The sequence below is a fragment of the Canis aureus genome, chromosome 5 (genome assembly GCF_053574225.1).
Source record: "Canis aureus isolate CA01 chromosome 5, VMU_Caureus_v.1.0, whole genome shotgun sequence".
Lineage (NCBI taxonomy): Eukaryota > Metazoa > Chordata > Mammalia > Carnivora > Canidae > Canis > Canis aureus.
Genome location: NC_135615.1, coordinates 56,800,135 through 56,825,608, shown reverse-complemented (window position 1 = coordinate 56,825,608; position 25,474 = coordinate 56,800,135). Strand labels below are relative to the sequence as shown.

The 25,474-nt window shown below is 61.1% G+C and overlaps 1 protein-coding gene across 4 annotated transcripts; it reads right to left on the bottom strand.

The window, feature by feature from the left end:
• Positions 1-303: 303 nt before the first annotated feature.
• On the bottom strand, positions 304-10,749 carry TMEM171 (transmembrane protein 171). Of its 4 annotated transcripts, none has more exons than XM_077898151.1 (4): positions 10,647-10,749; positions 6,225-6,927; positions 1,715-1,856; positions 304-574 (listed from the first exon to the last, which is right to left on the bottom strand). In XM_077898151.1, the coding sequence occupies exons 2-4, from the start codon at positions 6,859-6,861 to the stop codon at positions 388-390; spliced, it is 966 nt and encodes a 321-aa protein (XP_077754277.1). In that variant the 5' UTR covers positions 6,862-6,927; positions 10,647-10,749; the 3' UTR covers positions 304-387. The 4 variants fall into 4 exon arrangements, with proteins under 4 accessions (XP_077754277.1, XP_077754275.1, XP_077754276.1 ...); XM_077898149.1 differs by lacking the exon at positions 10,647-10,749 and adding an exon at positions 9,316-9,441; XM_077898150.1 differs by lacking the exon at positions 10,647-10,749 and adding an exon at positions 9,161-9,312.
• Positions 10,750-25,474: the final 14,725 nt, after the last annotated feature.

Here is a 25,474-nt window from a genome sequence, read left to right as displayed (position 1 = left end):
AGGATGGTGGGGGGACAGCGGGGGGACGGCAAGAGGACAGTGGGAGGACAGCAGGGGACAGCGGGAGGACGGCGGGGGGACAGCACCAGCCAGAGGGTTTCAAAAGCCGGTCCCACAGTTTGGCGGCAGTGCCCTTGGGACACGAGTTATGCAGCGTCAGAGCCGTGGCTTCTTCATCCACCGACTCAAACGAGGGAACAGGCTGCGGGTGGGCCAGGCCACGGCCTGAGCACAGCCTCTTCCAGAACCTTCCCTTGGGGCTGATGCCACAGTCCCAGGGAAATCAGGATGGAGCCAGTGCCGTGGTATTTTTTTTTCTTTTTATTAAAAAACAAATTAAATAAAATAGCCATCAGTTTTCCAGAAAACGGAAGCGGAGTGCACGGCTCACGGCGCGGCAGGCCCGGAGCCCAGGGTCGGCGTCGAGGCGGCCGCCGTTTCCTTCTCCTCGTACCTGGGAGGCAGCTCGGGGGGTGGGAGGGTGTCGGGGGCCGCAGCAGCCCCGGAAATGGTGTATATGGATTCGCCATGCGCCTCGGGGGCCGCGCCCTGGCGCCCAGGAGCTGGGGTCCGACTGAAAAGGAGGGAGAAGGGGGGACAGGTCGGGCCCCAGGACGCACCTGAGAGCGGCGCTCTCGGCCAGCGGCGGCTTGTGCGCCTCTGGGGCCACGGTGACACGCACACCTGGGTGCCCTCCCCCCCCCCGCCCTTCGGGTCACATTAGAGACCTCACCCCACTGCTGCCCTTGTCATGGGGGAGTCTGCGGGGAGCCTCGTCTGGCCTGGGTTCAGGCCTGGTCTCCGCAGGCTACTGTGGGGCCGCGGGAGGCAGACGGAGGCCAAGGCAAATGGGTCAGGAGGCCAGGTCCGGGCGGGAGCTTCCAGAACACACCACCTGGACCAAGGTCCTAGCCCCCGAGCCCCTTGTGCACCTGCGGTGGGCCCCGCTCCCCCTACTGCAGTGACAGAAATCACACGGCGGCGGGGACCAGGGCCGTGGGTAGGCTAACAGGCCTTTACCGAGGGCTTGGGGGAAGCTCATGGTCGGAGAAAAGAACATAAAAATCCCCCAAGAGGATCACGCAGCCGTGCAGAGCCTCCGTCCACCGTCCAGGCAGGACGATCCCATCTGTGCCCCTGCAGCCCAACCCCCCATTTGTCGTGCAAGAGGAATGCGGGCCTTCAGATGTGGAGGGGAGGGTGAGGTGGCTGCCACCCCAGCCCTGCCCGGGTCCTACTCCCAGGGCACCCGGGGCCGGGGGGGTCCGCGGTGGAGCCTCTGCCTTGGACCCAGGCCGTGACCCCGGGGTCCCAGGATTGAGTCCCGCGTCGGGCTCCCTGCATGGAGCCTGCTTCTTCCCATGACCCCCATGTACGTCTCCCCGTGACCTAACGTGGCAAAGCCCAACATGGCCCGGGGCGCCCCAAGGCCCGGCTCGGGGGCTCAACACGTGGAGGATCAGCGCAGCCAGGAGGACCTCAAGATGCCCGCACAGGGCTTCACGCTCCACCCGGTGCAATCGCTGTTGTCATTTTTAATGTATGCGCTGCCCCAGAGTTTCCTGAAGGGCGCTCTTCTGCGAAGGCCGTCCTCCGACAGAGCCCCCGGCCTCTGATGTCTGCGCCTGCAGCCTTACAGACCTCACCTGGCCTGGGCTCAGGCCTGAACACGTGAAACGCGCCTACTCGTGAAGTTCAAATGCAGAAGTCTTACCCATAGTTAAAAATACTGTAATACGAAGGTGGATTTTCATCTAGACGCAAACCGTCAGCCCCAGGACTTCGAGTCGCCGCAGGAGCCGAGGACTCGGGAAAGTAGGGCGGTGGCGGCGGCGGGAATAGGATCACGGCGTCACCTAGGGAAACAGCATTCCAGTGAGCACGGCCGAGGAGCAGGTGCACAGCAGCAGGAGCAAGCGGGTGAATGATGCATTGGGCCCGTGAATATAAAAGGTCAAAACACCTAGGCTACCTCCGGAATTTAAATGTGCGCCCATCGAATGCGCAGGGGCGGAAAGTGAAGGTGGCCCGGGGCGGGGCGATGGGGGCACTGGAGTGAGTGTTCAATGGGGCACTTCCTCCCTGGCGAAGAGAAGCTTCTAGGGGCACCCGGGGGCTCAGTGGTGAGCGTCTGCCTCTGGCCCAGTGCGTGACCCCAGGGTCCCGGGATCGAGTCCCGCATCAGGTCCCTGCATGGAGCCTGCTTCTCCCTCTGCCTGGGTCTCTGCCTCTCTCTCTGTGTCTCTCATGAATAAATAAAAACAATATTTAAAAAATAAATAAAAAGAAAAAAGAAGCTTCTAGAACTTGATAGTGGTGATGGTTGCAAACACTGGGAAGGTGCTTAATGTCACTGTACACTGAAAAATGCTTAAAATGGTGAATTTTATGTTACGTTGACGGCACCACAGTTCCTTCCAGCAGCAAACTAGTATTTCCTTTTTCTTTTTTAATAATTATGTTGTTATGATGAAGATATTTTTAATATTTTTTTAATTTTTTATTTATTTATGATAGTCACACAGAGAGAGAGAGAGAGGCAGAGACACAGGCAGAGGGAGAAGCAGGCTCCATGCACCGGGAGCCCGACGTAGGATTTGATCCCGGGTCTCCAGGATTGCGCCCTGGGCCAAAGGCAGGGGCCAAACCGCTGCGCCACCCAGGGATCCCAAACCAGTATTTCCTGATGGGCCTGAGCTAGACCCCTCGGTGAAGTGCCCGCGTCCTCCGGGCGCCTCCTGCTCCAAAGCTTTCCTCATCCTCAACTTAAGATTTTAAGTCATCACCGCTCGGCAGTTGGAGGAAGTGCGGTTCTCCGGGCGGTGGGAGCCCCCCGGGGAGGAGCTGAGGCCCCCGGGTCACTGCCGCCCAGCAGGTGCGCCTCCGGGGCTCTTCCCACCCGGGTCACCACGCGGTACAGGCAACAGGCGCTCTCAAGGGAAGCTTGTTTGCCTTTGGCGGGTGGGCTGGGCCCTCGGCCTTTCTGTGGCCACGGTTCCCTCCAGACATAAGACACCCTTTGCACAGGAGACACAGACTCCACGTGCAAGCTCTAACTTGCACTCAGGTCCCCATACAGACCCCGCCACGGGGGCTGCCCAGAACATTCTAGACGTGTGGCAGCCCCAGTACGCGGAGGTTTGAGGGTACCTCTCTTCGGCCGGCGGCACCACAGGACAGCTCAGGAAACATGAGGGACAGACGACGGTCATCAGCGCCGGGGGAAGCGTCTGCACAGGGGCGCACAGGCCGCTTTACTGCTCCCGGGTTCCCGCCCGAGCAGGCACCGTGACCCCCCCATCCCCGGGCCCCACCTGCCGCACCTGCCCTGCCCGCCATCCCTAAGTGCACCTGCCGCAGAAGCGGAGACTCGGGTGCTGCTGGGGACGGTGCTGCTCGAGGAGGGGCTCCTGCAGACGTCGGGGCACCCCTGCTCCCTGCCCACCCCGCACCCCGGCACCCCTGCCCACCCAAACAAAGGCACCCCTGCACCCCCCGCTGCACGCCCACATCCCCGCACCCCTGCACCACCACCTGCGCCCCTGTGCACCGACAAACCTACACCCCTGCACTCCCTGAACGCCCGCATCCCCGCACCCCTGCACCACACTCATGCCCCACACCAACAAACCTGCACCCTGGCACCCCCTCCCACCCCCACCCACCTGAACACAGGCACTCCCACACCCCCTTACCACTGACACCCCTGCACCCTGGCACCCCCATACACCGGCACCCCGGCACCCCCGGCACCCCTGAACGGCCAACTAGAGTCTCCAATGCACACGCCAACCTAAAGCCAGCTGTCTTCAGTGGTTGTGGGGGTTCATTCTGTTCACAGGCCCAGGCTGGCAGTGAACCTCCGGAGCAGGCCGGTCACCTCCCCCGCCAACACCCAAGCCCCAGGCCCCCCGCCCCTTGCCCGCAGTCCAGGAGGCCCGTCGGAGCCTCTGCCCATCAGCTCCCGCCGCCAGGCCCTGCAGCCCGCTCTCCCTGAAAGCAGTCCCATCCCCTGGGGCGCCCCTTCACTACGTCCTGCAGTACTGGAGGCCCCCTGGGTTGACAGCAGACGTCCTCCAGGAAGGGCCACCTCACACCCCTGCACCTGGACCCGGGACTCAGCGCCCAGCGCGCCCACAGTGGGTGGATCCTGTGTCTGCGGAGGAGGCGCACCCCCTCTGGGAGCAGCTGGACCCTGGGACTGAGCCCAGAATCGCCTCTATCCTCCAGTCCCTCGCAAGGGAGGGCCGACCGTCGAGGGACAACGCCTAGATTCTTATCCATTAGGCTAGAGGCAGGACTTCTGAAAATGTAAAGCCTACCCCGAACTATATCAAAGGAGACCAAGACGAGGAGTTAGGCTGCCAGGTTTGATGGAACTTACAGGGTTAAACGGAAAAGATTTTGCGTGATGGAGCGCCAACCTCGGGAGGAAACCCCCCGGGAGTCACTGTGTCCCTGCTTTCTGCTGCCCCCAATTCCAGCCATCAGGAGGGAGGCTGGACCCCACGATCCCCTGATCGCCACCCCAAAGGGCACACATCGAAATGCTCCCAACTCAGAACACCGTGAGCATCAGTGAGCATATTTACTTGTCCCCTCCACCCCCCCGTGTTCCCCAAAGAGGACTGAGCACATCTACACCATGGGGTGAGCCCTTAAGTCACGTAACAGCTCCCCGCAACACCGGGCGAAGGATGAAACCAGTGGAAACAGAGTTACAGCCCGGGGCCCGGGGGCCCTGGCCAGTGCTACGCGGGGCCATAGTACCTGTGTGCCCACCTGCCTGGGTTTGGATCCTGGCTCTGCCACTTGCTGGTCTGTGACCCTGGCAAGTTACGTGACATCCCTGCGCCTGGGTCCCTTCATCTCTAACATGGACGTACTGAGGGTACCTGCCTCACTGGGTTGCCGTGGGTGTGAAAAACTGGGAAGCAGCAGCCCTCGAGGAGCACTTGGATGGGTATTTGGTCCCAGAGGGACCCCTCGGTCTGTGTTAGCCGTTATTAATGTATAACCAATATTGCTGTGGTCACCACAAATATATAAATACACAGTCGGCTGGGAGATTCAACCCCGGCCCCAGGATTTGTCTGTGAATCCATCTGCCCTCGTGCTCCAAGGTCCAAGGCCGGTGCCACGTGAGGCTGGCAGGCCAGGAGCTCCCACGTGAGCCCCACTTCCTGCAGCAGGCAGCCCGGACCAGACGTCTCGCTCACCACGCTCCTCTGGTGCCTGCGTGGCCTCTGCCCCTAGAGCTCCCGGCCTAGCCCTTTAAAGGCCAAGGCTATGGCTTCAGAGCTCTTCCCTTGCAGAAGTAGGAGATGGGGGGGCGGGGGAGTGATTTTTCAAAAATGAGCAGCAATGGGGTTTCTCCTTTGTGTGAAACTGAGGCCAAGGCCGCCGGGGCAACAGTGACCCACTCTTCTGCAGAACCCAGAGAACACAGAAGTCAATTTTCGACATTCCGTGGGCAAAAGAAGAGACAGGTGCGATCACATTTCCTCTTTCTCTGTGCCACCGTTTCCAAGCTTCGCCTCCACCCCGAGGCCAAGGATAACGTCATAGAAAATATACATTGAGGGAAACGGTGCAGATAGCCCTCGCCCCCAAAACACAGAAGATGGGCCGACTTGGGGATACAGAATCCTAGAACGCTAGCGCTGCCAGGAATCGTTGCAACGCTCATCTTACAGCCACAGAAACCAAAGCCATAAGAGGTTACAGACTTAGGAAGGACAGCCAGCCAGGGACATCCTGGGACGGGACCCCACACGTCCAATACGACGCACCCTAGGTACCAACGGCACTTGGCAGGCCTCCTAGGTGGCCGAAGGCTCCCAGGCTATCCTAGTACTTTCTCTCATGTTCCTCTTCATTTGCTCTGTGACCTCAGTCAAGGTCATGACTTCATGTCCCAAAGCTCTTGCTCAAGTAATTAATAAGGAAGTGCTAGAAGAAAAAAAAAAATAAAAATAAAAATAAAAAAAAATTAAAAAAAAAAAAGGAAGTGCTAGAAGGAGATGATGAGCACGCACTAGGGTTCTCCTGCGGCTTCTCACGGCGGCAGCGCTGCGCACGCACACATGTGTGTGCCTGCGTGCATGTGTGTGTGAGAGGGACGGAGAGAAGAGAGAAAGTAGGCCAGAGCGAGGGCCACCCAGTGAAGCCCTGATGCAACCGACACCGTGATACATGCGAGCACAGGACCAACAGCCACGTACCTACGGTGACCTGGACAGGCTCCAAGCTCCGGATCTGCGGGTCCTCATTTTCGGAGGCATCCTGGCCCTCGTGCAGGTTGTTTCTCTTCACGTGGGCCACCACAAAGAAACACAACCCCATGAGTACAATCAGGGGCCCCATGATCTGCAGGGACAGGAATCCACACATCTGCGGCTCTGTGTCGGCAGAGTCCGTCTCGTTCAGCGCTTCCTGCGCCCAGTCTGAGCCACAGCCGGGGACCCAAATGCCCAGGATGCTGATGAGCATGCCACTTGTCAGGAACAGAAACCCGAAGATGAGGCACTGGACAAACTGGCGGCTCTCCCCACAGAGGAAGTCTCGGTCGGGGTCCGCCGGACTGCCCCGCAGGCGGCTCTCCCGGAGCTGAAGCCGGGCCCGGGAGCGGGCCAGGATCACAGCCCCCAGCCCTACCGCGGCACAGGCCGGCCCAGCGACCTTCAGCACCACGCTGCAGTCCTGGAAGATTCTGTACTGGCATGCCTGGAACCCAAAGATGGACAGCAGCACCCCCACACACAGCAGCATGGCACCAAAGACAAAAAGGAAGAAGATGAGCTTGCTGACGCACCTGTTGCGCTGGGCCCCGTCCGGCTCAGCAGCAGCCACGGGTGACATGGCCAGACGGCCCCTTGCCCAGAACAGGCGGGACAGACTGCCTTCCCTCCGGGGGTCTCACCAGCTCTGAAAATATAACCAGACACCAAATTAAGGTGGGCACAGGTGTCCTGACCCGCCCTGGCCATTTCAGAAATCACACTGGGATGAAATCACAGGGAGCAGAACTCCATGCAAATGATACAATGAGTTGGTCCATGAGTCAGAAGCACTGGCATTCAGAAACTCCTGAATATGCCATTTTACGAAGATATTTAAGAAGAGGAAATGCAATTACCAGGGACCTAAGAGTGTCTTTTAAAAAAAAAAAAAAGCAATGACAACAAAGCCCATACAACAAAAGTAGCTGGGTGTGGCTTTTCCTGTTATGAGTCTTACAAACTCACTTCCCTGGGCAAACAAAACAAAACAAAAAACCCCACAAAGCAATGGAGAGTGTGAGGGAAGAACTGCAGGGATTATTTCTGATTTACGGACGTCCCATGTTTCATCACAGCTGCTCTATTTCCAAATCGATAAATCTCGGTTCAGTAGCTAACTTCCCGTTTCCTGCTTCAGGCTGTGGCAGCTTTCCATTCCCTGTTTTCTTCTAAGGCTGGGACACCCGCCGGAGGCCCAAGTCCAGCCCTTTCCACGGAAGGGGAGGGCGGTTCGGGAACACGACACAGTGGGCTTGGTGGGTTTTAAGTTAACTCTGTCAAAATGTGACTCTTGAGTTCTCACGCAGGTGCTGGGGCTGCCCGGGGTCTGAAATCTGACTGGCCCGGGGGGACCCTGGGGAGCCTGGCACCGCGGGTCAGGCGCAGCCTCTGTGTGTGGGTCACCTCTCACGTACCCTCCTGCAACGGGGCCTCGCACTTCCACAAAAACATTTAGGCTCAGTTAAAAGTAAGCAGCCGATCAAATCACCAGTTAAAAGCACTAAACACAACAGAACTTGACTTTGAAGGCAGAGTATAAGTGAAATCCAGTGGGGAGGCCCCTCCCATGAGATCACCCAAGGCCCCGCTGCTGTCACCATATAATCACAGGAACCCAAATCGGTGGTTACCAGTTGTCTAGTTTCTGCAGGTTGCCTTTATCACCTTAGGTAACCTGTCTTACCCTGATGGTGGGATATTTCACCAGGACCCTTCAAGTTGGGGCACTGGAAAAGACAACTCGTGTGTGAAGACCATTTGACTTGCTCAAGGGAAGAAAACTTATAATATTCCGTCTTTTGTATCCGTCATCATATGCAGGAGCTCAAGGTTGAGGCTGTAAAGCCAAGGCCCCCCCAGCAAACCCCGACCATGTCCGAGGAGGGTTGGTTTAAGTAAAGAGAACAAATGGCTGGTTGTAGACCAGGAAGTACTTTTCCAGGAAAAAGTGTAATGGTATCAGAAGGAAGTTGGAGAAGAAGGAAATATAGGAGGGAAATGAGCTTCCAGGTTAAACCTGGACAGACTGTGTGTAAGATGGGATAAGAGTGCCTGGGGGTAGGTGGTGGAGCCTCTGCCTTCGGCTCAGGGCGTGATCCCGGGATCCAGGGATCAAGTCCTGCATCAGGCTCTCTGCAGGGAACCTGCTTCTCCCTCTGCCTGTGTCTCTGCCTCTTATGAATAAATAAAAATCTTAAAAAAAAAAAAGATGGGATAAAGCTGAGACAGACACTTAAAATACTGCACTAATTTAAAAACCAGAAATCTGAGTCCTGTAATCTCTGTTACTGGTTCCACAGATAAGGGTGATTCTCCACTACAAAGTCCTATCAGGAATTCATTGAATTCCTGGTACCTTCAACTCTGAAGCGAGTTCCAATGTCTTTATTTTTTTTAAGATTTTATTTCTGAGAGGTTATTTATGAGAGGAGAATTCATGAGAACACACAGAGAGGAGACAGAGAGAGGCAGAGACCCAGGCAGAGGGAGCAGCAGGCTCCACGCAGGGAGCCCGGCGCTGGTGGGACTGGATCCCAGGACCCCAGGGTCACGCCCTGAGCCAAAGGCAGTACCAAACCACTGAGCCACCGGGGCTGCCTGGCTTCCAGTATCTTAAGGCAAATTCCCCAAATAATGGTAAAGTAAGAAGAAGCCTAAAACTGGACCTGGAGCTCTTTTCCATGGACAAGCGGCCTGGACGGTGGCCACACGTGCGGCTCCCTCGTCCAAGTGGCCTGTGGGTCTGTCCGTGTGTCCGTGTCCCAGGGCGCACCCTCCACAGGTGCCAAGTCCAGGCTTTGCCGAATACCGACCTACGTTTGCTCTCCCCAGGCCAGGGCCCGCTCCGCAGCACCGTGTCCCGAACCCGCACAGCTCACCTGCCCGAGGCTCTGCTGCCTTGGGGTACAGGGGGGCCCAGAAGTCTCCCCGGACCGGGCTCGGCGCGCCGGCTCCGCAGGTTCGGCTCGGTCCTCCGCGGGGCTCCCCGCCCGGCCCCCGCCCGCAGCCCGGCCCGCGGGGACCCAGCGCTCACCTGGGCTGCGGCCTGCGCGACCTGGGCCCCGGGCGGGGCGGCCTCGGGGCGGCGGCCCTCACCGCACGCTCCCACCTGCGCGTCGGGCCGCGGAGGGCGGGCCCCGGACTGGCCGGCGGAGGCGGCGCCGGGAGGGCAGGGCGGGGCCGGAGGGAGGGAAGGAGCGGGGAGGGAAGGAGGGGGGAGCGGGGAGGGAAGGAGCGGGGAGGGGGGGCAGGGAGGGGGGAGCGGGGAGGGAGGGAAAGGGCGGGAGGGGGAAAAGGAAGGAGTGGGGAGGAGGAGGGAGGGAGCGGAGAGGTAGGGAGGGAAGGAGTGGAGGGGGGAGCAGGGAGGGAGGGAAGGGGCGGGAGGGGGGAGGGAAGGAATGTGGAGGGGGAGCGGGGAGGGAGGGAAGGGGCGGGAGGGGGGAAGGAAGGGATGGGGAGGGGAAAGCGGGGAGGGAGGGAAGGGGCGGGAGGGAGGAGGGAAGGAATGGGGAGGGGGAGCGGGGAGGGAGGGAAGGGGCGGGAGGGGGGAAGGAAGGGATGGGAAGGGGGAAGCGGGGAGGGAGGGAGCGGGAGAGAGGGAGCGGGAGAGAGGGAGCGGGGAGGAGGGAGCGGGGAGGGAGAAAGCGGGAGGGAGGGAGCGGGGAGAGAGGGAGCGGGGAGGGGGGAGCGGGGAGAGAGGGAGCGGGGAGGGGGGAGCGGGGAGAGAGGGAGCGGGAGAGAGGGAGCGGGGAGAGAGGGAGCGGGGAGGGGGGAGCGGGGAGAGAGGGAGCGGGGAGGGGGGAGCGGGGAGAGAGGGAGCGGGAGAGAGGGAGCGGGGAGGAGGGAGCGGGGAGGGAGGAAGCGGGAGGGAGGGAGCGGGGAGAGAGGGAGCGGGGAGGGGGGAGCCGGGAGGGAGGGAGCGGGAGGGAGCGGGGAGGGGGGAGCGGGGAGGGAGGGAGCGGGGAGGGAGGGAGGGAAGGACGGGGAGGGAGCCCGACCTGGCCGCCTCGGGGACCGAGCGCGCCCGGAATCCGGGGAGAAGGAGCGCCCGCCCTCCTGGGCGCGCAGCCTTGGGACGTGGGGGGCGGCGGCGAGGGGCTCCGGGGTGCGCGCGAGGGCTCAGCCGGTCCCTCTGGGCGCTCAGCCGGGTCCCTCTGGGGCCCGGCGACCGGGCGGGTGGGGCCCTCCTGCGGCCCCGGGGACCCCGCGGCCGAGCCCGGGGCAGGCCGGCTCCAGCGCCGCCGCAGGCCCTCGCGGGGCCGCCCCCCTCTCCGCGCCGGGCCCCCCTGCGGCCCCCGGGTGCCCGCACAGCCCAGCCGGCCGCGGCTCCCCTTCCCAGAGCCCGAAGCCTTGGGATGGGCTCACCTGGCGCCGCGTTACCTGGAACCTGCCGGCCCGCAGCAGAGGTCGGGGCGCCGTGGCGGGGAGTCGGGGCCCAGCCCGGTGCACCTGCGGGGGCGGGGGGGGGGGGGCGCGGTGAACCGGGAACCTGCCGGCCCGCAGCAGAGGTCGGGGCGCACTGGAGGTGAGTCGGGGCCCAGCCCAGGTGCACCTGCGCGGCGGGGGGGGGGGGGGGTGCCGGGGACGTGCCCGCCGCAGCAGAGGTCGGAGCGCCGTGGCGGGGAGTCGGGGCCCAGCCCGGTGCACCTGCGCGGGGTGGGGGGGGGCGCGGTGAGCCAGGAACCTGCCGGCCCGCAGCAGAGGTCGGGGCGCACTGGAGGTGAGTCGGGGCCCAGCCCAGGTGCACCTGCGCGGCGGGGGGGGGGGGTGCCGGGGACGTGCCCGCCGCAGCAGAGGTCGGGGCGCACTGGAGGTGAGTCAGGCCCAGCCCGGGTGCACCTGTGCGGGCCCCGGGGACGTGCCCGCCCACTTGCCGCCGGCCTCCCGCGCCTCCCGGCAGCTCCGCGCACCGCTCACCACTTAACGCCCATCACTTTGAGCGTCATGAAGTGCGAGCACCTTGCGCCCCCCCCCCACCCCGTTCATTCAGCAGGTGCTCCCGTGGGCCTCACTACAGGTAAAGAACGAGCTGCTCATTCTCCCCAGGGGGAGAGGAGCCGCTCTCCGGGTCAGGGAGGCGACAGGGACGTCCCCGGGGCTCTGAGCACTGGGGGGGGGGGGGGGGGCGGGGGTCGAGCCTGGGCTTGGGGGGGGTGTCCTGCATGGGACTTAGTGGGGCGCTGGTCCCAGAGGCCGCATGTGGACTTTCCCACCAGCCACAGCCCAGGCTCTGACCACCTCTGCCCTCGCTGCTGCTGATTGTCGCCCTAGTGGACCACACTGACACCCTCACTCTGTGCCGGCCTCTGTGGTACCATGTTCCCTACACCCTTGGTTCTTCTGCGTGTTCCCAGCAGCCCAGAGAAGGCGGGAGACAGAAGAAGATGGGAGAAGGGGGAGGCTCAAAACCAGGCAGTTTTCAGGAGAGGAAACTGAGGCCCAAAGGCAAAAATTGACCTCACAGCTGATTACCGTGGAGCAGGGGCCTGAACCCATCGCTCTGCCCAGATACACCTGTCACCCAGAGGACACGTGCTGCCACAAACTCAGAAAACGACTTTTTAATCATATGGCTTTTTTTTTTTTTTTTTTTTTAAAGAGACAGAGAGAGTAATTGTGTAAGAACAGGGCAGGGGCAGAGGGACAAGGAGAGAGAATCTGAAGCAGGCACCGCGTGGCACCCTGAGATCCCCGTGACCCTGGGATCCTCACGACCTGGGCCGAGACCAAGAGTCGGATACGGCACCCACGGAGCCACCCAGGCGCCCCTATTAGGGGGCTTTTTCATCATTATAACAATATAGATACTGCATCCCGAGGATGTTGTGCATCTACGTGGAGATACCCTGGTCAAGTGTCAGTGAGATGAGGGTGGACCTCAAGGTACACCTGGCTGACGCACGGGTCACCAGCAGCAGTGATTGCACAACAGCAGGGGACAGCGAGCTTTCTAAGAACACAGGCCCTGAGTAGAGGACGTGTGCTCCCCACACAGGCCTGCTAACAACTCTTGTACCAGAGGGCTCCCGTCTCCCTTCACACTCACGCTTTCCTTCTCCCAAGTTTGAAACTCAATCTCTCGGCCGCGTCACGCGCGCGGGTCCCCCAGGGGCCTGTTGATACAGCTGCCCCCGTGGTGCCACATGACTGCAGGCTGGCCACACGTGACGGACTTGAATGTGCTGGCACCAAGGACGATCAGATTAGCCTCCGCTTGGCATATCTGTGGCCTGGACGGGTGGCCTTGCGGGGCCTGTTTGACTAAGTTAAAATCCCTGGAACCCGGTCGTGGGCCAGGTGTGGAAGGCATAGCCGGCGCCTTCCCGGCGCTCATCCCGGGGGCACACCTCCCTCCAGGCGCGAGGCCGAGGGACCCCTCAGTATGGAAAACCGAGTGGCCTCTCCTAGCCCGTGTAGCTGAGAGAAAGAGCATCAGAACAAGCTCTGAAAAACGGGCGGGTGTGAACTGAGGCGGGAACACGGACGGAGCCGCGGCGTGCGTTCATTGATTCGTGGGCAGACGTTCACGGAGGCCGGCCCTGTGCCAACCAGCGGGCCCCGGCATCCTCTGCCCTCGCGGAACTTCAAGTCCGAGGAGGAGGAGAGAGGCCGTGAAGGAAACGTGGAGAAGGCAGCGGGCGCCGTGGGGAATCGTGGGAGGCGTCGGGGAGGTCCCGCTCCGTGTCCCCCAGGCCACTCGGAGCTGAGGGGTGGGAAAGCCAGCCTGCTGGTTATCTAGGAGGCCGCGGCCGGGCAGCTCTCCAAGAACCGGCGATCGATGATCGTATGGATCGTATCGTAAAACTATCACAGTGACAGTTCGGTTGAAGAAAGGAAGGGCTCAGACACAGGAGAAAGCAAGTGCAAAGGCCCTCAGGCAGAAGCAGGGAGGGCCTCTTCAAGGGAGACTAAGCGGCCAGAATGACTGGGTGAGCAGGGGAGGAGGGATGGGGAGGAGGTCAGAGAGGAAAGGCGCCTGTGTGTGGCTCTGTGCACCAGATGGCCTGGAGGTTCGTGGGCCATCGTAAGTACTGGGTGCGAGGAGGAGTCTTTGGAGGGTTGTTTGTTTTTTTGTGTTTGTTTTTTTAGCTAAATATGGTCTGACTTATTTTTTTTTTAAGGCAACAGTGGCCTCCAGGTGAGAATGGTGTGAGGAGGGGCGAGGGTGGCAGGAGGCATGTAGGAGGCTGTTGGGGTGACCAGGGTGACCCAGGAGGGACACGGCTGCGCTTGTGTCTGGAGGTGAGAGTGCAGCTGACCTCCTACATCTCCAAGAGGGAGCCCTTGGGCCGCATGTGGGTTTTGGGCCCGAGGAGCCAGGAGGATGATCCCAGTATTATTCAGGACGGGGAGGGGGCAGGACAAGAAGCTTGGACTGGTGGTGTGAGACGGCCGGTGGGGGAGCTGAGGGGGCTGTGGGGGAACCGCATCCTGCGCTCCGTCCAGGCCCACGTTCAGGAATGCAGGATTTCTGATGTCTGCGGGTGGCTGGGGCGGGGGCGTTGAGGGGGGTGAGTTCCTGCTGGTGCAGGGGCCTCAGGAGCACCCGTGTGTCCTCCACTCCCACAGGACCAGGATGACACCTGCCGGACACTCCCTGGCGCACCTGCCAGGCTGAGCAGTGGCTTGGGGCGCTGCAGGTTGGCCTGTGGGGCCCGGAAGGCAGGAAGACAGCTTAGCCACCCAGCGTGCCACCCTCCCGTTCCCCTGTCCCTTTTTGGCCTCCTCTGGTTCTGCCCCCAGGAGTGTGCATTCCTGTCTCGGGTTCCTGATGTTTCCCACCACTCTGCTGAGGCCGGCGTGCAGGGATTGGCCGTGCAGGGCTCGATCGCGGGCCCCGGGTGCCCCCGAGACGCCTCTGACCTCCAGGAAGCTGCGGCGGCCCAAGCAGCTCAGGGTCCAGGGCTGGTCACTCGGTCACAGCCCCGGGTGGGACTCAGGCCGGGCCTGATGGCTGGGCCTCGCCGCCTGGGCGGGCTGGGGCTGGGGCGGGGGCTTCGTGTCAGGCCCCTTAGCCGCTGGTGCAAGCGCGGACTCCTGCAGGGTCACTTTCTTGAGGGAACAGGACTGCGGATTCCACTGGGGGGGGGGGCGGGGAACGGGATGCGAGCTGTTGTTTCAGAGGCGTTGGACTGGCGGCGGCCTGGGCGGAGGCTCCAGAGCACGGGGTGGAGCTGGCTGGGGGAGGCGGCAGGAGTCGCCCGACGTGTCGTGTCTGGGCTCCTGGCAGCTTGCACGGCTGCCGTCACACACCTGGCGCTGCCCGGGCTGCAAAGCACAAAGCCTGTCCCCGCAGCGAGGATAAAAGGGGCATGAGTGGACCTCATCTGGAGGCTGGCTTTGCCACCTGCGGGACCGTGGGGCGGTCAACGAGCTTTCCGTGCCTCCGCATCCTCCTCTGTGATGTGGGAACGAGCGCGCCTACCTCCGAGTCCGTCTTGGAGAACAGATTCCTGGCACGTGACGGGCCGGCAGTCGAGGCCCGTCCAGCCCGATGCCTCCTCGCCGCCGCGGCTCCTCCCGGCCGCCCTCTGCCGCGGGCCGAGCTGACCGGGCCCTGGGGAAGGTAGACGATGGACGACGAGGGAGATCGGGGTGCTCCCCGGCAGCACAATGAGTCCCGGCGTCACCCGACCGCAGCACATTGTCCCAGTTGTTTCCAGGAGCCCTCGGGGCGTGTGTGGCACGTGGTCTCCACCCCCAGCCGTCCAGGGTCACCCTGTCTGCCCGTCCTTTTGTCCCTGCTCCTCCCTGGCCCCCGCCCAGCGCTTCCGGAAGGGGCCTGGGGCTGCAGGCGGCCCTGGAGGGGTACATGGGGACCCAGTGGGCGCCGGGCCCTCCCTGCCAGCCCCCCCCGCCCCGATCCACCTGCGCGTCTCAGCCCCTCTACCCCCCGCCGGGGTCTGGCCCTCCACTTCCTGCTGGTTACCGTGACCCCGAAAGAGAGTCAGGCCGGACCGCGGCGCCGGGGACGAGGCCACGTGAAGCGGCCGTGAGAGCCAGTGAGGGACGGAAGAAGCAAAGGTTAGCCGGGCCCCGAGCCCCATTCGGACAGCCCGTTGCTCGCAGCCGACCCAGCTGTTTTAGGACCCCACATGGCACGTGGCGGTGCCCCTCAGAACGGCCCAGACCCCGTGGCCACCTGACCCGCACGGCGCAGCCCTCCCAGGCGGTGCCCCCGCCGTCGCACCCCTGCCCGTGGGCGCGGCCCCCAGCAGCATGCTGGCGGCAGGAGCGTGAGCGCCTGAGAGCGGGCACCGGGCACTCAGAGGGCGGCCTGGCGGGAAGCCGCCTCCCCAGCGCCCCAGAGTTCCACAGAAGGCCCCTCGCAGCCCCAGAACGCAGGCGGGGCCGGAGGCAGCACTGATCAGAGACCAGGAAAGGGAACTGGCCTCTGGGTTATTTCTTCCCTTATCTCGGGGTTACTGCAAGGACTCCGCGGACACAGGGACAGCGCAGGCTGCCGCCCAGGAAGCCCGTCCTCTCGGGGAATGACCGCTGTGCCTGCGGCTGCCCGGCTGCGTCGGGGCGGGTCCCTCCCCGGGGGCGGCCGCCCTGGCCCAGCGTCCTTTCCCGCCAAGGGCAGCTCACCAACTCCCATTCAAAAGCCCTTTTCCGGGACGCCTGGGGGGTCAGCGGTTGAGCATCTGTCTTTGGCTCGGGGCATAATCCTGGATCTTGGGATCGAGTCCTGCGTCGGGCTCCCCATAGGGAGCCTGCATCTCCCTCTGCCTCTGTCTCTGCCTCTGTCTCTGCCTCTCTCTCTCTCTGTTTCTCATGAATGAATAAATTAAAACATCATAAAAAAAAAAAAAAAAAAAGTCCTTTTCCCGGAGAGACCCCCAGTCCGCATCTGCCTGCTGCGCGACACCTCGGGTGTTTCTGCACAGTCCCGAGTGGTTTCCATCCCAGGCACCTGCCTCAAAGGGAAGTGACAGTCCCCCTGGGAATGCCCCTCCGCCCCTCGCTGCCCCGCCCTGTCACCTCTGCTCTTCCTGACCCCCGCCCCCAGCCAGCTCAGGTAAAGCCACCTGCTGCTCAGGCCCCTTCCCTTTTAGATTCTGCCTTAATCCTGGGCGCCCCAGCTCCCAGAGGTGACCCGGGGCTCACAGGCCCCCCGCTCCTCCCCTCCCACGTCCTGCTGCTGCGCTGTCCCTACCCCCAGGCCCTCGGCTGACTGCGGCCCACACCTTCCCCTCCCCTCTCTTCACGTCTTTCTTACCTTTTTTTTTTTTTTTATAATCTGTTTATTCATGAGAGGCAGAGACACAGGCAGAGGGAGCAGCAGGCTCCGTGCCGGGAGCCTGATGCGGGACTCGATCCTGGGACCCCAGGGTCACGGCCTGAGCCACCCGGGCACCCGCCCTCTTCACGTCTCTTGTGCAGTGTGGATTCCAGGGCTCCGGTTCCACACGGGCCGGTTCCCAGCATGTCCACACCCACGTCTTCCCATCAACCCACCTGGCCAGCCGGCTTTGCTCCTCTGGCTCAGCGGGGCCCTCTCTGGCCATGGGCGCTGCTGGTAAAACACGTGACCTCGGGGTCAACCTCGGCCTGCGTGCATCAGGGTCCCCGCTCTGACGGGGCCTCCATCCTGCCGGCAGCCCAACCCTGCTTGGCTCCCGGGCTCACTTCCCTACGACTGTCTTGGCAGGTGGCCCGGAGCCTGGTGAGCCCTGTCACCTGGCGGGTGGCCCCTTCCCTGCCTGGCCCACGGGTGGCCCCTTCCCTGCCTGACCCATGGGTGGGCCCTTCCCTGCATGGCCCCCGCGGTTCTGGGAGGGAAATCAGCCCTTGGCCAGGCGTGCCTCGCCCCTCACGCCCCTGGCTCGGGTCCCGGGCCGACAGCTCTCTAATTTCTCTCTCGGGAGCTTTACTCCCAAAGCACCGTGGCTCCTAAGCCTCGTCAGGCGGCTTCACGCCTGGGCCTCCCGCCGAGCCGAAGCCCGTTTCCCTCTCACCTTGGCTTTGCCCCGACCTTGGACCCAAGGCACCATTGCAGGCTCCCTCTTTCTAGAGGTTTCTCCACTACTTCTCGCCAAGGGCCTAAGTCAGAACCACCGCCGTCCACGCGCAAGATGTAGGAGACAGAAGAGAATTGTCTTCTACCCTTCTGGATTCTCAAATGAGACCTTTTAATAAGGGACAGAACTTACTGATGCAGATATGCACCCCCCCCCGCCCCTGCGAGATACCCGCGGGAAAATGAGCGGCTCCCCAAGGTGGCCTAGAATTCAGGCCTAACACCGTCTTACTAGGGAAACGAGCTGAAGGATGGTGGCCTCTTAGGAAGGGTAAGTGATTTTTAGGAAAGGATTGTTCTCTTTTCCTTAGAAGAACAGATGGAAAGTACGATACTGTGCAACAAAGTCTGGGCATGGCATCGACTTCTGGGTCAACTTCCAGCCTGCTGTCCTGTGGTGAGAGGTGTTGCTCCCTGGTTCAGGGAACACCCCACCCCACCCCACCCCACCCCACCCCCACCCCAGCCAGGGGACTTACGACAACTGAGATCCTTTGGGAGAACCTGACTCCAGGCGGGCAAGGCGAGCTCACAGAAAACCTCTGCGTTTGCTGTTCTTGGAGCCCACAGCTCACCGCGGTCGCTGTGCAACGTGGCAGGAGCTGGGGGCTCACATCCCGCCACCTTCCAAGGCTGCTGAACGGCTTCTGTGCAGTGCCGGGGAGCAAGCACTTTCGGGCTTGCAGGACGTTGGGTCTCCATGGCAGGTGCCCAGCTCTGCAGGGAGGGAGGGCAGCCTGGGACACGGGCGGCACGGAACCAAAGGGGCGCACCCGCATTCTCACAGCACTGCGCTGACGCACCCTGAAACATGACCGTCTCGGGGCTTCCAAGTGTCACAGAGTGGCCTTTAAAATTCTGTTCAACCATGTGAAGTATTAGCATCATGCTTAGTTCGTGAGCCACACAAAACTAGGGGGCAGCCAGATGGGTCCCATAGGCGTTGACCGTGTCCTACTCTCCCTGGGTTCACCCGGTGAGCCTGGACCGGGGCACGCTGACGGTGACCCCCGGCACTGAGCTCACCCCGCCCCAGTCCACAGCCCTTGGGGGCCACAAGCAGCCCTTTTTTGGATAGTTCAGATTCTTTCTCTCACTTTTTTTGCAGGATGAACCCCTTCCCCAAACTGTCAGATTCAAGGTGCAGCTGCTATTTCTGGTAATAGTTTGCTCTTATATTTAACGATCACCAATATGTCTAATATATGCATAGCTGATCAATTAGCGCTAATGATACCTGTACCGATAACCCAGCCCCAAATCATCTTAACGCTTATGGTGGAAGGAGGCTAAAACAAGCTGTGTGTGTGTGTGTGTGTGTGTGTGTGTGTGTGTGTGTGTGTGTGTTTCCTTGCAAAGCGAAGCACAGGTGCCTCAAAGCACTGGGATGAGGTGGTTCATAGGAAATGCTCTTGCCTAAAAACATGACATCAGGGTAAAATTCTCCGGGGAGGAAGGATGTGGAAATAAACATTTATAATAAAAATGTGTAAGATGTATTCCCATTTTTTAAAGCTGGCTAATTAAAAAAAAAAAAAAAAAGGCTGTGGTTATGTCATGAACTGAGCTGAGGCCACTTAATCCCTCCCCACTGCCCAGGCCGTTCTCGGCAGCTACCAAAGGGGTCGGGATGAACCGAAGGTGAGCTGCCCCCACACAGCCCCGCCGGCAGGTGAAGGCAAACGTCCTAGGGTCTCAGATCAACTCTACTAGACGTGCAGACAGTTATTAAACACTTACTAACAGGCACGAAGCAGTTCATGCGGCTGCACAAGCTTGACGACTGTGCTGGCATCAGCACCGTGACATCCAGAGCCGGGCTCCCCAGGGACTCGACGGGGTCCAGGTGCTCGACGGGCTGTAGGTGCTCGACGGGCTACAGGTGCACAGCCGCGGGCTGGCCTGTGAGGGGATGAGGTGAGCCAAGGGTGCCCTCCGAGGGGGGGGCGGCTGGCGCTGCTCTGAGTTCCTAGGAGGGCAAGGGGTAGCACCCACCCCCACCCCCACCCCGTGGGGCCTTAAGTAGCACCCCTGGCGCAGAGGTAGCCTGCAGCTGGGCGGCTCCAGGGTGCTGCGTCCCCGGCCCCGGGGGCTGAGCAGCAGCTGGGGGTGGCCGGGAAGGCCCAGCAGCTGGTCTCCCGCCTCCAGACTGGGGCCAGCGTAGCCTAAGCAGCACGATCCCCCACTTCAGCTGTGGCATTTCAAAGTCAAGTACACACGTCTCGCGGTGAGTGTCAGTGCGCGGAACTGTTCATTCCCCATTAGGCAGCTTTAGAAATGACACATGAGGGACACCCGGGCAGCTCAGCGGTTGGGCATCCACCTTTGGCCCAGGCAGTGACCCCGGAGTCCTGGGATCGAGTCCCGCGTTGGGCTCCCTGCATGGAGCCTGCTTCTCCCTCTGCCTGGGTCTCTGCCTCTCTCTCTGTGTCTATCACGAATAAATAAATAAAATCTTAAAAAAAGAAGTGACAGCCATTTTATTTTAAGATGTCAATATTTATAACACGCCGTAAACACATGTCCTCTCTGCTGAAACGTATGCGGAAAGTTTTAAATGTCAACTTTCTTTGTTTTTTCATGTATTGTTCACGCTGACTTCCAAACGAGCAGGAGGGTAGTTTTTCTAAGTCCCCTCGGAGGAGACTCTCGACGGAGCTCACTGCGGTGGGACAGCCCTGGGTTGCCCCAGGACCCCGGGCTCTGCACCCCGCAGGCTGGGGGAACGGCCTTCACGCCCCAGCCAGGAGCCCGCGACACCTTCCCGGGCACAGGGTGCTCCTGGCCTTTGGTGAGGACCCGGGCGAGGTCCCTCAGGAGGTTCTTCCAAAATGAAGGCGCTCTGCCCTCGGGATGCGCTTTATCCCCTGACTCGTGGAAGCCCTGGTACCGTAGCAGCTTCTCTGAACCGAAATGAGGCCTCACTTCATCAGCGCCGCCTCCAGCCGCGTCTGTCCTGCCGAGCTCTGCGCCCGCTCTGCACCTGCTCTGGGTCTGCGCCAGGGCAGCGGGGCCGCGGGAGCCGGCCGGGAAGGGGCTCACTGCATATTTGCTGAACGACGAGGTGACGTGAAAAGCTGAGCGATGGAAACCAAGCCGAACCCGAAGATACTCGCCATCAAAACCCAAAAGGCACTCGGCCGACGGTCAGCGACAGGAGAGGGAGTGAGACGGGACCCAAGTGTCTGAGGACACAAGACACAGAACAGCCGAGCAGGACCCCAGGGAAGCGCGTCCTGGGGGCTCACGACGTAGGAATTTAGGTGACTGACCTATGACATAAATAATAATTTTGTTTTATTTTTATTTGTTTAAAGGTTTTATTTATTTATCCATGAGAGAGAGGCAGAGTCACAGGCAGAGGGGGAAGCAGGCTCCCTCCATGCAGGGAGCCCGACGTGGGACTCGATCCTGGGTCCCCGGGGTCACGGCCTGGGCCAAAGGCAGACGCGCAACCGCAGAGCCCCCCCAGGCGTGCCAGTAATTCCATTTGCCCCTCGGGGCTGCTGCAGGGCCTCAACATTCTCCACGATGACTCGTTCGGATTCTCTCTTTAGCTTGGCCAGCTCATCTTTCAGTTCCTACTTTCTTCCTAGACTTACCACGAGCTTTTGACTGTCTCCAGTACGCTCTTGTCTTCTGGAGGTAATTACTTCACGGAATTTAAAAATCTATGCTTTTGTATTTGGTCTCATTTTGCATCTGCTCCATGGAAAGAGATTTCTGGTGGGTATACTTCATCGGCCACTTGCCTTTCCTGTCACGTTTCTCAATGGTTTGTTCTTTCTCCTTTTTGTTTAACTATTATTATACAGTATAGATAGATTTTGTATGATTATGTGTATACATATGACATTATATATGCTTATATATAATCTGTATGTACATACATATACAATATATATATTTTTTAAATTATGATCCTTCTTTGGATAAGGTCAGTGCTTCATGGTCAAGATATTTTTAGGAGTTACGTGTGGGGAGAGGCCAGGCCTGCATCCCAGCCACTACAGGAATCCTTCTATGACACGAGGTTAGGTGTGTGAGTTAGTTCTTTTAGATCTTTCTTCTCCCAGGCCAACCAGGATTGCAGCTCTAGGGCTCCTCAGATGGACCACATGGTGGTTAAACACGCACTTCTGCATATGGGCCTTCATCTCCTGCATTATCTCAGAGACACGTCAGGCATCTCCTGCGCATCACCTGCTACCAGGGCACTTGCTTCTTTTCCTTGCTAAACAGGTTTTTGGTTTTATCCCTCAGAATGGTCACCAACTTTTGGAGAACCATGTAATATCAGTTTTGTTCAGGACTCGCTCCTCCATTCCCACGGGTACCCTTTCCATTTGAGGTGCTTGCTGTCCCCCGTTAATGAGGCAGCAAGCCTTCACTCACTCCAGCCTCGGGTCCTCCTGCCATCTAGTCTGTTGGAGTGCCATTGCCCCAACAGCTCAGCATCGGGCATCAGCATCATGGTCTGTGATTTTGAGATGTAGAAGTCCCCTTTGTCAAAGGGGAATTTGCATTTCTGTTTCCCATTGTCACTGTTTGGGGACAATTTTGGGCTTTTTTGTTTGTTTTTTTTTACTAATTTTTTTTATTTTTTATTTTTTATTGGTGTTCAATTTGCCAACATATAGAATAACACCCAGTGCTCATCCATCAAGTGCCCCCTCAGTGCCCGTCACCCAGTCACCCCCACCTCCTGCCCACTTCCCTTTCTACCACCCCTTGTTCGTTTCCCAGAGAATTTTGAAGGTGGGAATAGAGCAGCATTATTTTTACTCTGTTTTAAAGGGAGGGTCTCCTAGCGGGTGGAGAGACGGGTGAAATGGATGGTGGGGAGGAAGGAGTGCACATGTGAGGAGCAGTAGGTGGTGTCTGGAAGCGTTGGAGCGCCATCCCGTACACCTGAGACTAACATTGTGCTGTAGGTTAACTAACTGGGATTTAAATAGAAATTTAGGAAATAAAGTGGGAGTTCCTTGGTCAGATGTTGAATGTCAAAGATGGAGTCAAGGCAGAGAGGCGGACGTTCCAGGATGCATTGGACTCCATGGTGGGCAAAGGTCAGAGGTTTGAAGAGTGCTTTGGGGCCAATGATCAGACTGGTTTGGCTAAGATATTGAACGAGGCCTGAAGAAATAGGAGAGAAATACACCTGGAATAGTCAGAGGGATGATGCTTTTGGGATTCTTCAGTGTCAGACTGAGGGGTTTTTTACCCAATTCTATGGTCCAAGGGGACCCATTGCAAGTTCTCACACAGGGAATCCTCGAAGGCACAGCTCATGGGCGAGTGGGGGGAGCGGGCGCCGCGCAGCACAGAGCACGGCTGTCTCCCTTTAGAAGGGAGCTGCTGCGAACCGACTCCCCCGTGCTCGCTGTCTCGCTGCCACCGATGTAGCCACACACTATGTGGCCCAGAACATTTCAGCTGGGGAACGGAGTACGGATAGGGAACTAGATAAAGTGACGTCACAAATACCAAGCTGGCCTGGAGCCCGGCCTCCCTCCTCTACCCGATTCCAGGTCCCAGCAGGCCCAAACGGTGGGTTTTGTCGTCTTTCTCATCCCTTACAGAGGAGAGTGCCCAGGAGGGCACAGAGGGAAGGGACAGGTCCGGGGAAGCTGCCAGCCCTCCCTTCCTGCTCGTCCTGGGATGCTGAGCTACAGCTTCAGCCACCAGCCACGTGGCCATCGGTTGTCCTCGGTGCTCAGGGCTTGGCCGGGGAGCTGTCGGGAAGCCTGTGCGTTTCTCCGCTCCAGAACATCGGGGAACGTAGCAGCTGCAGCCTTTGCAGCCTCCCAGGCAGTCAGCCCCACGCGGCAATCCGCGTGGTCCCTCAAGGCCTGGGGGCTGGGGGGCCAGGGAACCAGGGGGCCGGGGCACCAGGCCCAGGGGCCGGGGCCTGGGCCATGGCGACAAGCTCCCCGAGGCCCCACGGCTCTGGCGGCCTGGGCAGCAGCTGGCTCAGCGAGGACACCTGGTCAGGTGGAGAGTAAGAGGGCTGCGGGAGGCACCTGCTTGCTGACCCGCCTCCCAGGCTGCGGCCCCCAGCCAGGAGGACAGAGAGGGGAAAGCCCCTGGGAAATGACTGCAGACATCCCGACCACGAGCAAGCCCGACCTCCTGTGACCCCCCAGAGCAGTGGCAGGACTTGGGTTCTCACCCAGCCTTCGGCCGTTACTCCAATGGAAGATCCGCTCTCAGGTCCTTTGGCGCTTTGGAGTCCCGGCCGTGGCTCCTAGCACCTGGGACGGAAGGTCTCAGGGTATGGGGTTCCCCGGGGGGCTCGGCGGTGGAGCACCTGCCTACGGCCCAGGCCTGACCCGGGGTCCCGGGATCGAGTCCTGTGTTGGCCTCCCTGCGTGGAGCCTGCTTCTTCCTCTGCCTGGGTCTCTGCCTCTCTCTCTCTCTCTGTCTCTCAGGAATAAATACATAAAAATTTTTAAAAAGGAATACAAAAATTTTTTAAAGGAATAAAAAAAGGTTACATGAACAAGAAAGACGCTTTTCCCATTGAGCGGTTTTTAACGCCCTCACTGTTGATGAATACTTTTGGTCACTGCCTGTGGGGCCCTTTCTAGGCGCTTAGGATGCCAAGGTGCCGGAGACCAGTCCTGCCCTTAGGCCGCAAAGGTTCTAGATTGGGGGACAGAGCACCAACAAGCCAACAGGTAAGGAGGCAGTTTCTGGCAGAGGGGTGCTGGGGAACAACCGAGCCCTTAGGGCCCACAGGTCGCTGGCTGCGCTCTTTCAGGCCGTGGGCTGCACAGGATTCCCTGGGGAGGTCGCTTGGACAGACGTCCACGTGCAGGGAGCGAGCGAGGCGCACAGAGCCTGGGGGGTGGGGGGGGATGGGGTCCAGGACCAGCCGGGGAGGGGGGAGGGGGGGGAGGGGGAGGGGGAGGAGGGGGGAGGAGAGGGGGAACAGGCCCAGGACGAGCCGCGGAGGGGGAGGCCGGGCACCCAGGGCAGGGGAGGAGGGGAGGCGGCGGTGCGGAGCGGTCATTCCGGAGAGCGAGCAGGGGCTGCGGAGGGCGGGCAGTGGCGTCTGCGGGGCGGCGGGGGCAGGTCAGGGCGGCGGGAGGGCAGGGTCCCCACGAGACCTCCGGGTCCCCCACCCGGTAGGGGCGCCAGGTGTGGTTACGGGGGAGACCCCGGCTCGGGGGCAACCAGGCAGTGGGGCGGGGAGCAGGGCTCAGTAAGTGCTGGTGAGACCCGCGGGCCGCAGACGGAATGATCTGGAAGGACAGAAAGGGTGGCCGGAGGGCGGGATGAGACCTCTAACCCCACTGAGACCGTGGAGAGGCTGCAGGCGTCGCGACCAAGTGTAGTGTGACCACGGGACCACGTGAGGCCGAGGGGGGAGCCCAGAGGCCCTGCACCGTGAGCAGGAGGCCAGCCGACAGCGGCACGTGGGGAACTGCGTGTGCGGGGCTGTGCGGGTGTGCGTGCGGGTGTCGGTGGCCCAGGAGCCGGCTCTGAGGGCGAGGAGGAGCGAAGGTGTGATGCCGGTGGGGAGCACGGCCCCTGGCAGGACGGCGGCACGAGCCGCACCCGCGTGAGCCCTCCCGGGTGACCAGAGCTGATGGGTGACCCTTCCTCGTGTGGCCCCTCCCCCTCGTGGCCCCTCCCCGCGTGGCCCCTCCCCCGCGTGGCCCCTTCCCGTGTGGCCACCCCCGCGTGGCCCCTCCCCGCGTGGCCTCTCCCCCGCGTGGACCCTCCCCCTCGTGGCCCCTTCCCGTGTGGACCCTCCCCCGCGTGGCCCCTCCCCCGCGTGGCCGCTCCCCGTGTGGCCCCTCCCCCTCGTAGCCCCTCCCCGTGTGGCCCCTCCCCCGCGTGGCCCCTTCCCGCGTGGCCCCTCCCCCTCGTGGCCCCTCCCCGTGTGGCCCCTCCCCCGCGTGGCCCCTCCCCATGTGGGCCCTCCCCCTCGTGGCCCCTTCCCGTGTGGACCCTCCCCCGCGTGGCCCCTGCCCCGCGTAGCCCCTTCCCGTGTGGACCCTCCCCCGCGTGGCCCCTCCCCGCGTGGCCTCTCCCCCGCGTGGCCCCTCCCCATGTGGACCCTCCCCCTCGTGGCCCCTTCCCGTGTGGACCCTCCCCCGCGTGGCCCCTGCCCCGCGTGGCCCCTTCCCGTGTGGACCCTCCCCCGCGTGGCCCCTCCCCG

Excerpts from the sequence above, each read along its gene's own strand:
- TMEM171 (XM_077898151.1), bottom strand. The coding sequence starts at position 6,861 with ATGTCACCCGTGGCTGCTGCTGAGCCGGACGGGGCCCAGCGCAACAGG. Across the intron at positions 1,857-6,224 it reads GCCTGTCCAGGTCACCGTAG|GTGACGCCGTGATCCTATTC; the intron begins GTACGTGGCTGT and ends CTGTTTCCCTAG. Across the intron at positions 575-1,714 it reads TACAGTATTTTTAACTATGG|TCGGACCCCAGCTCCTGGGC; the intron begins GTAAGACTTCTG and ends CCTCCTTTTCAG.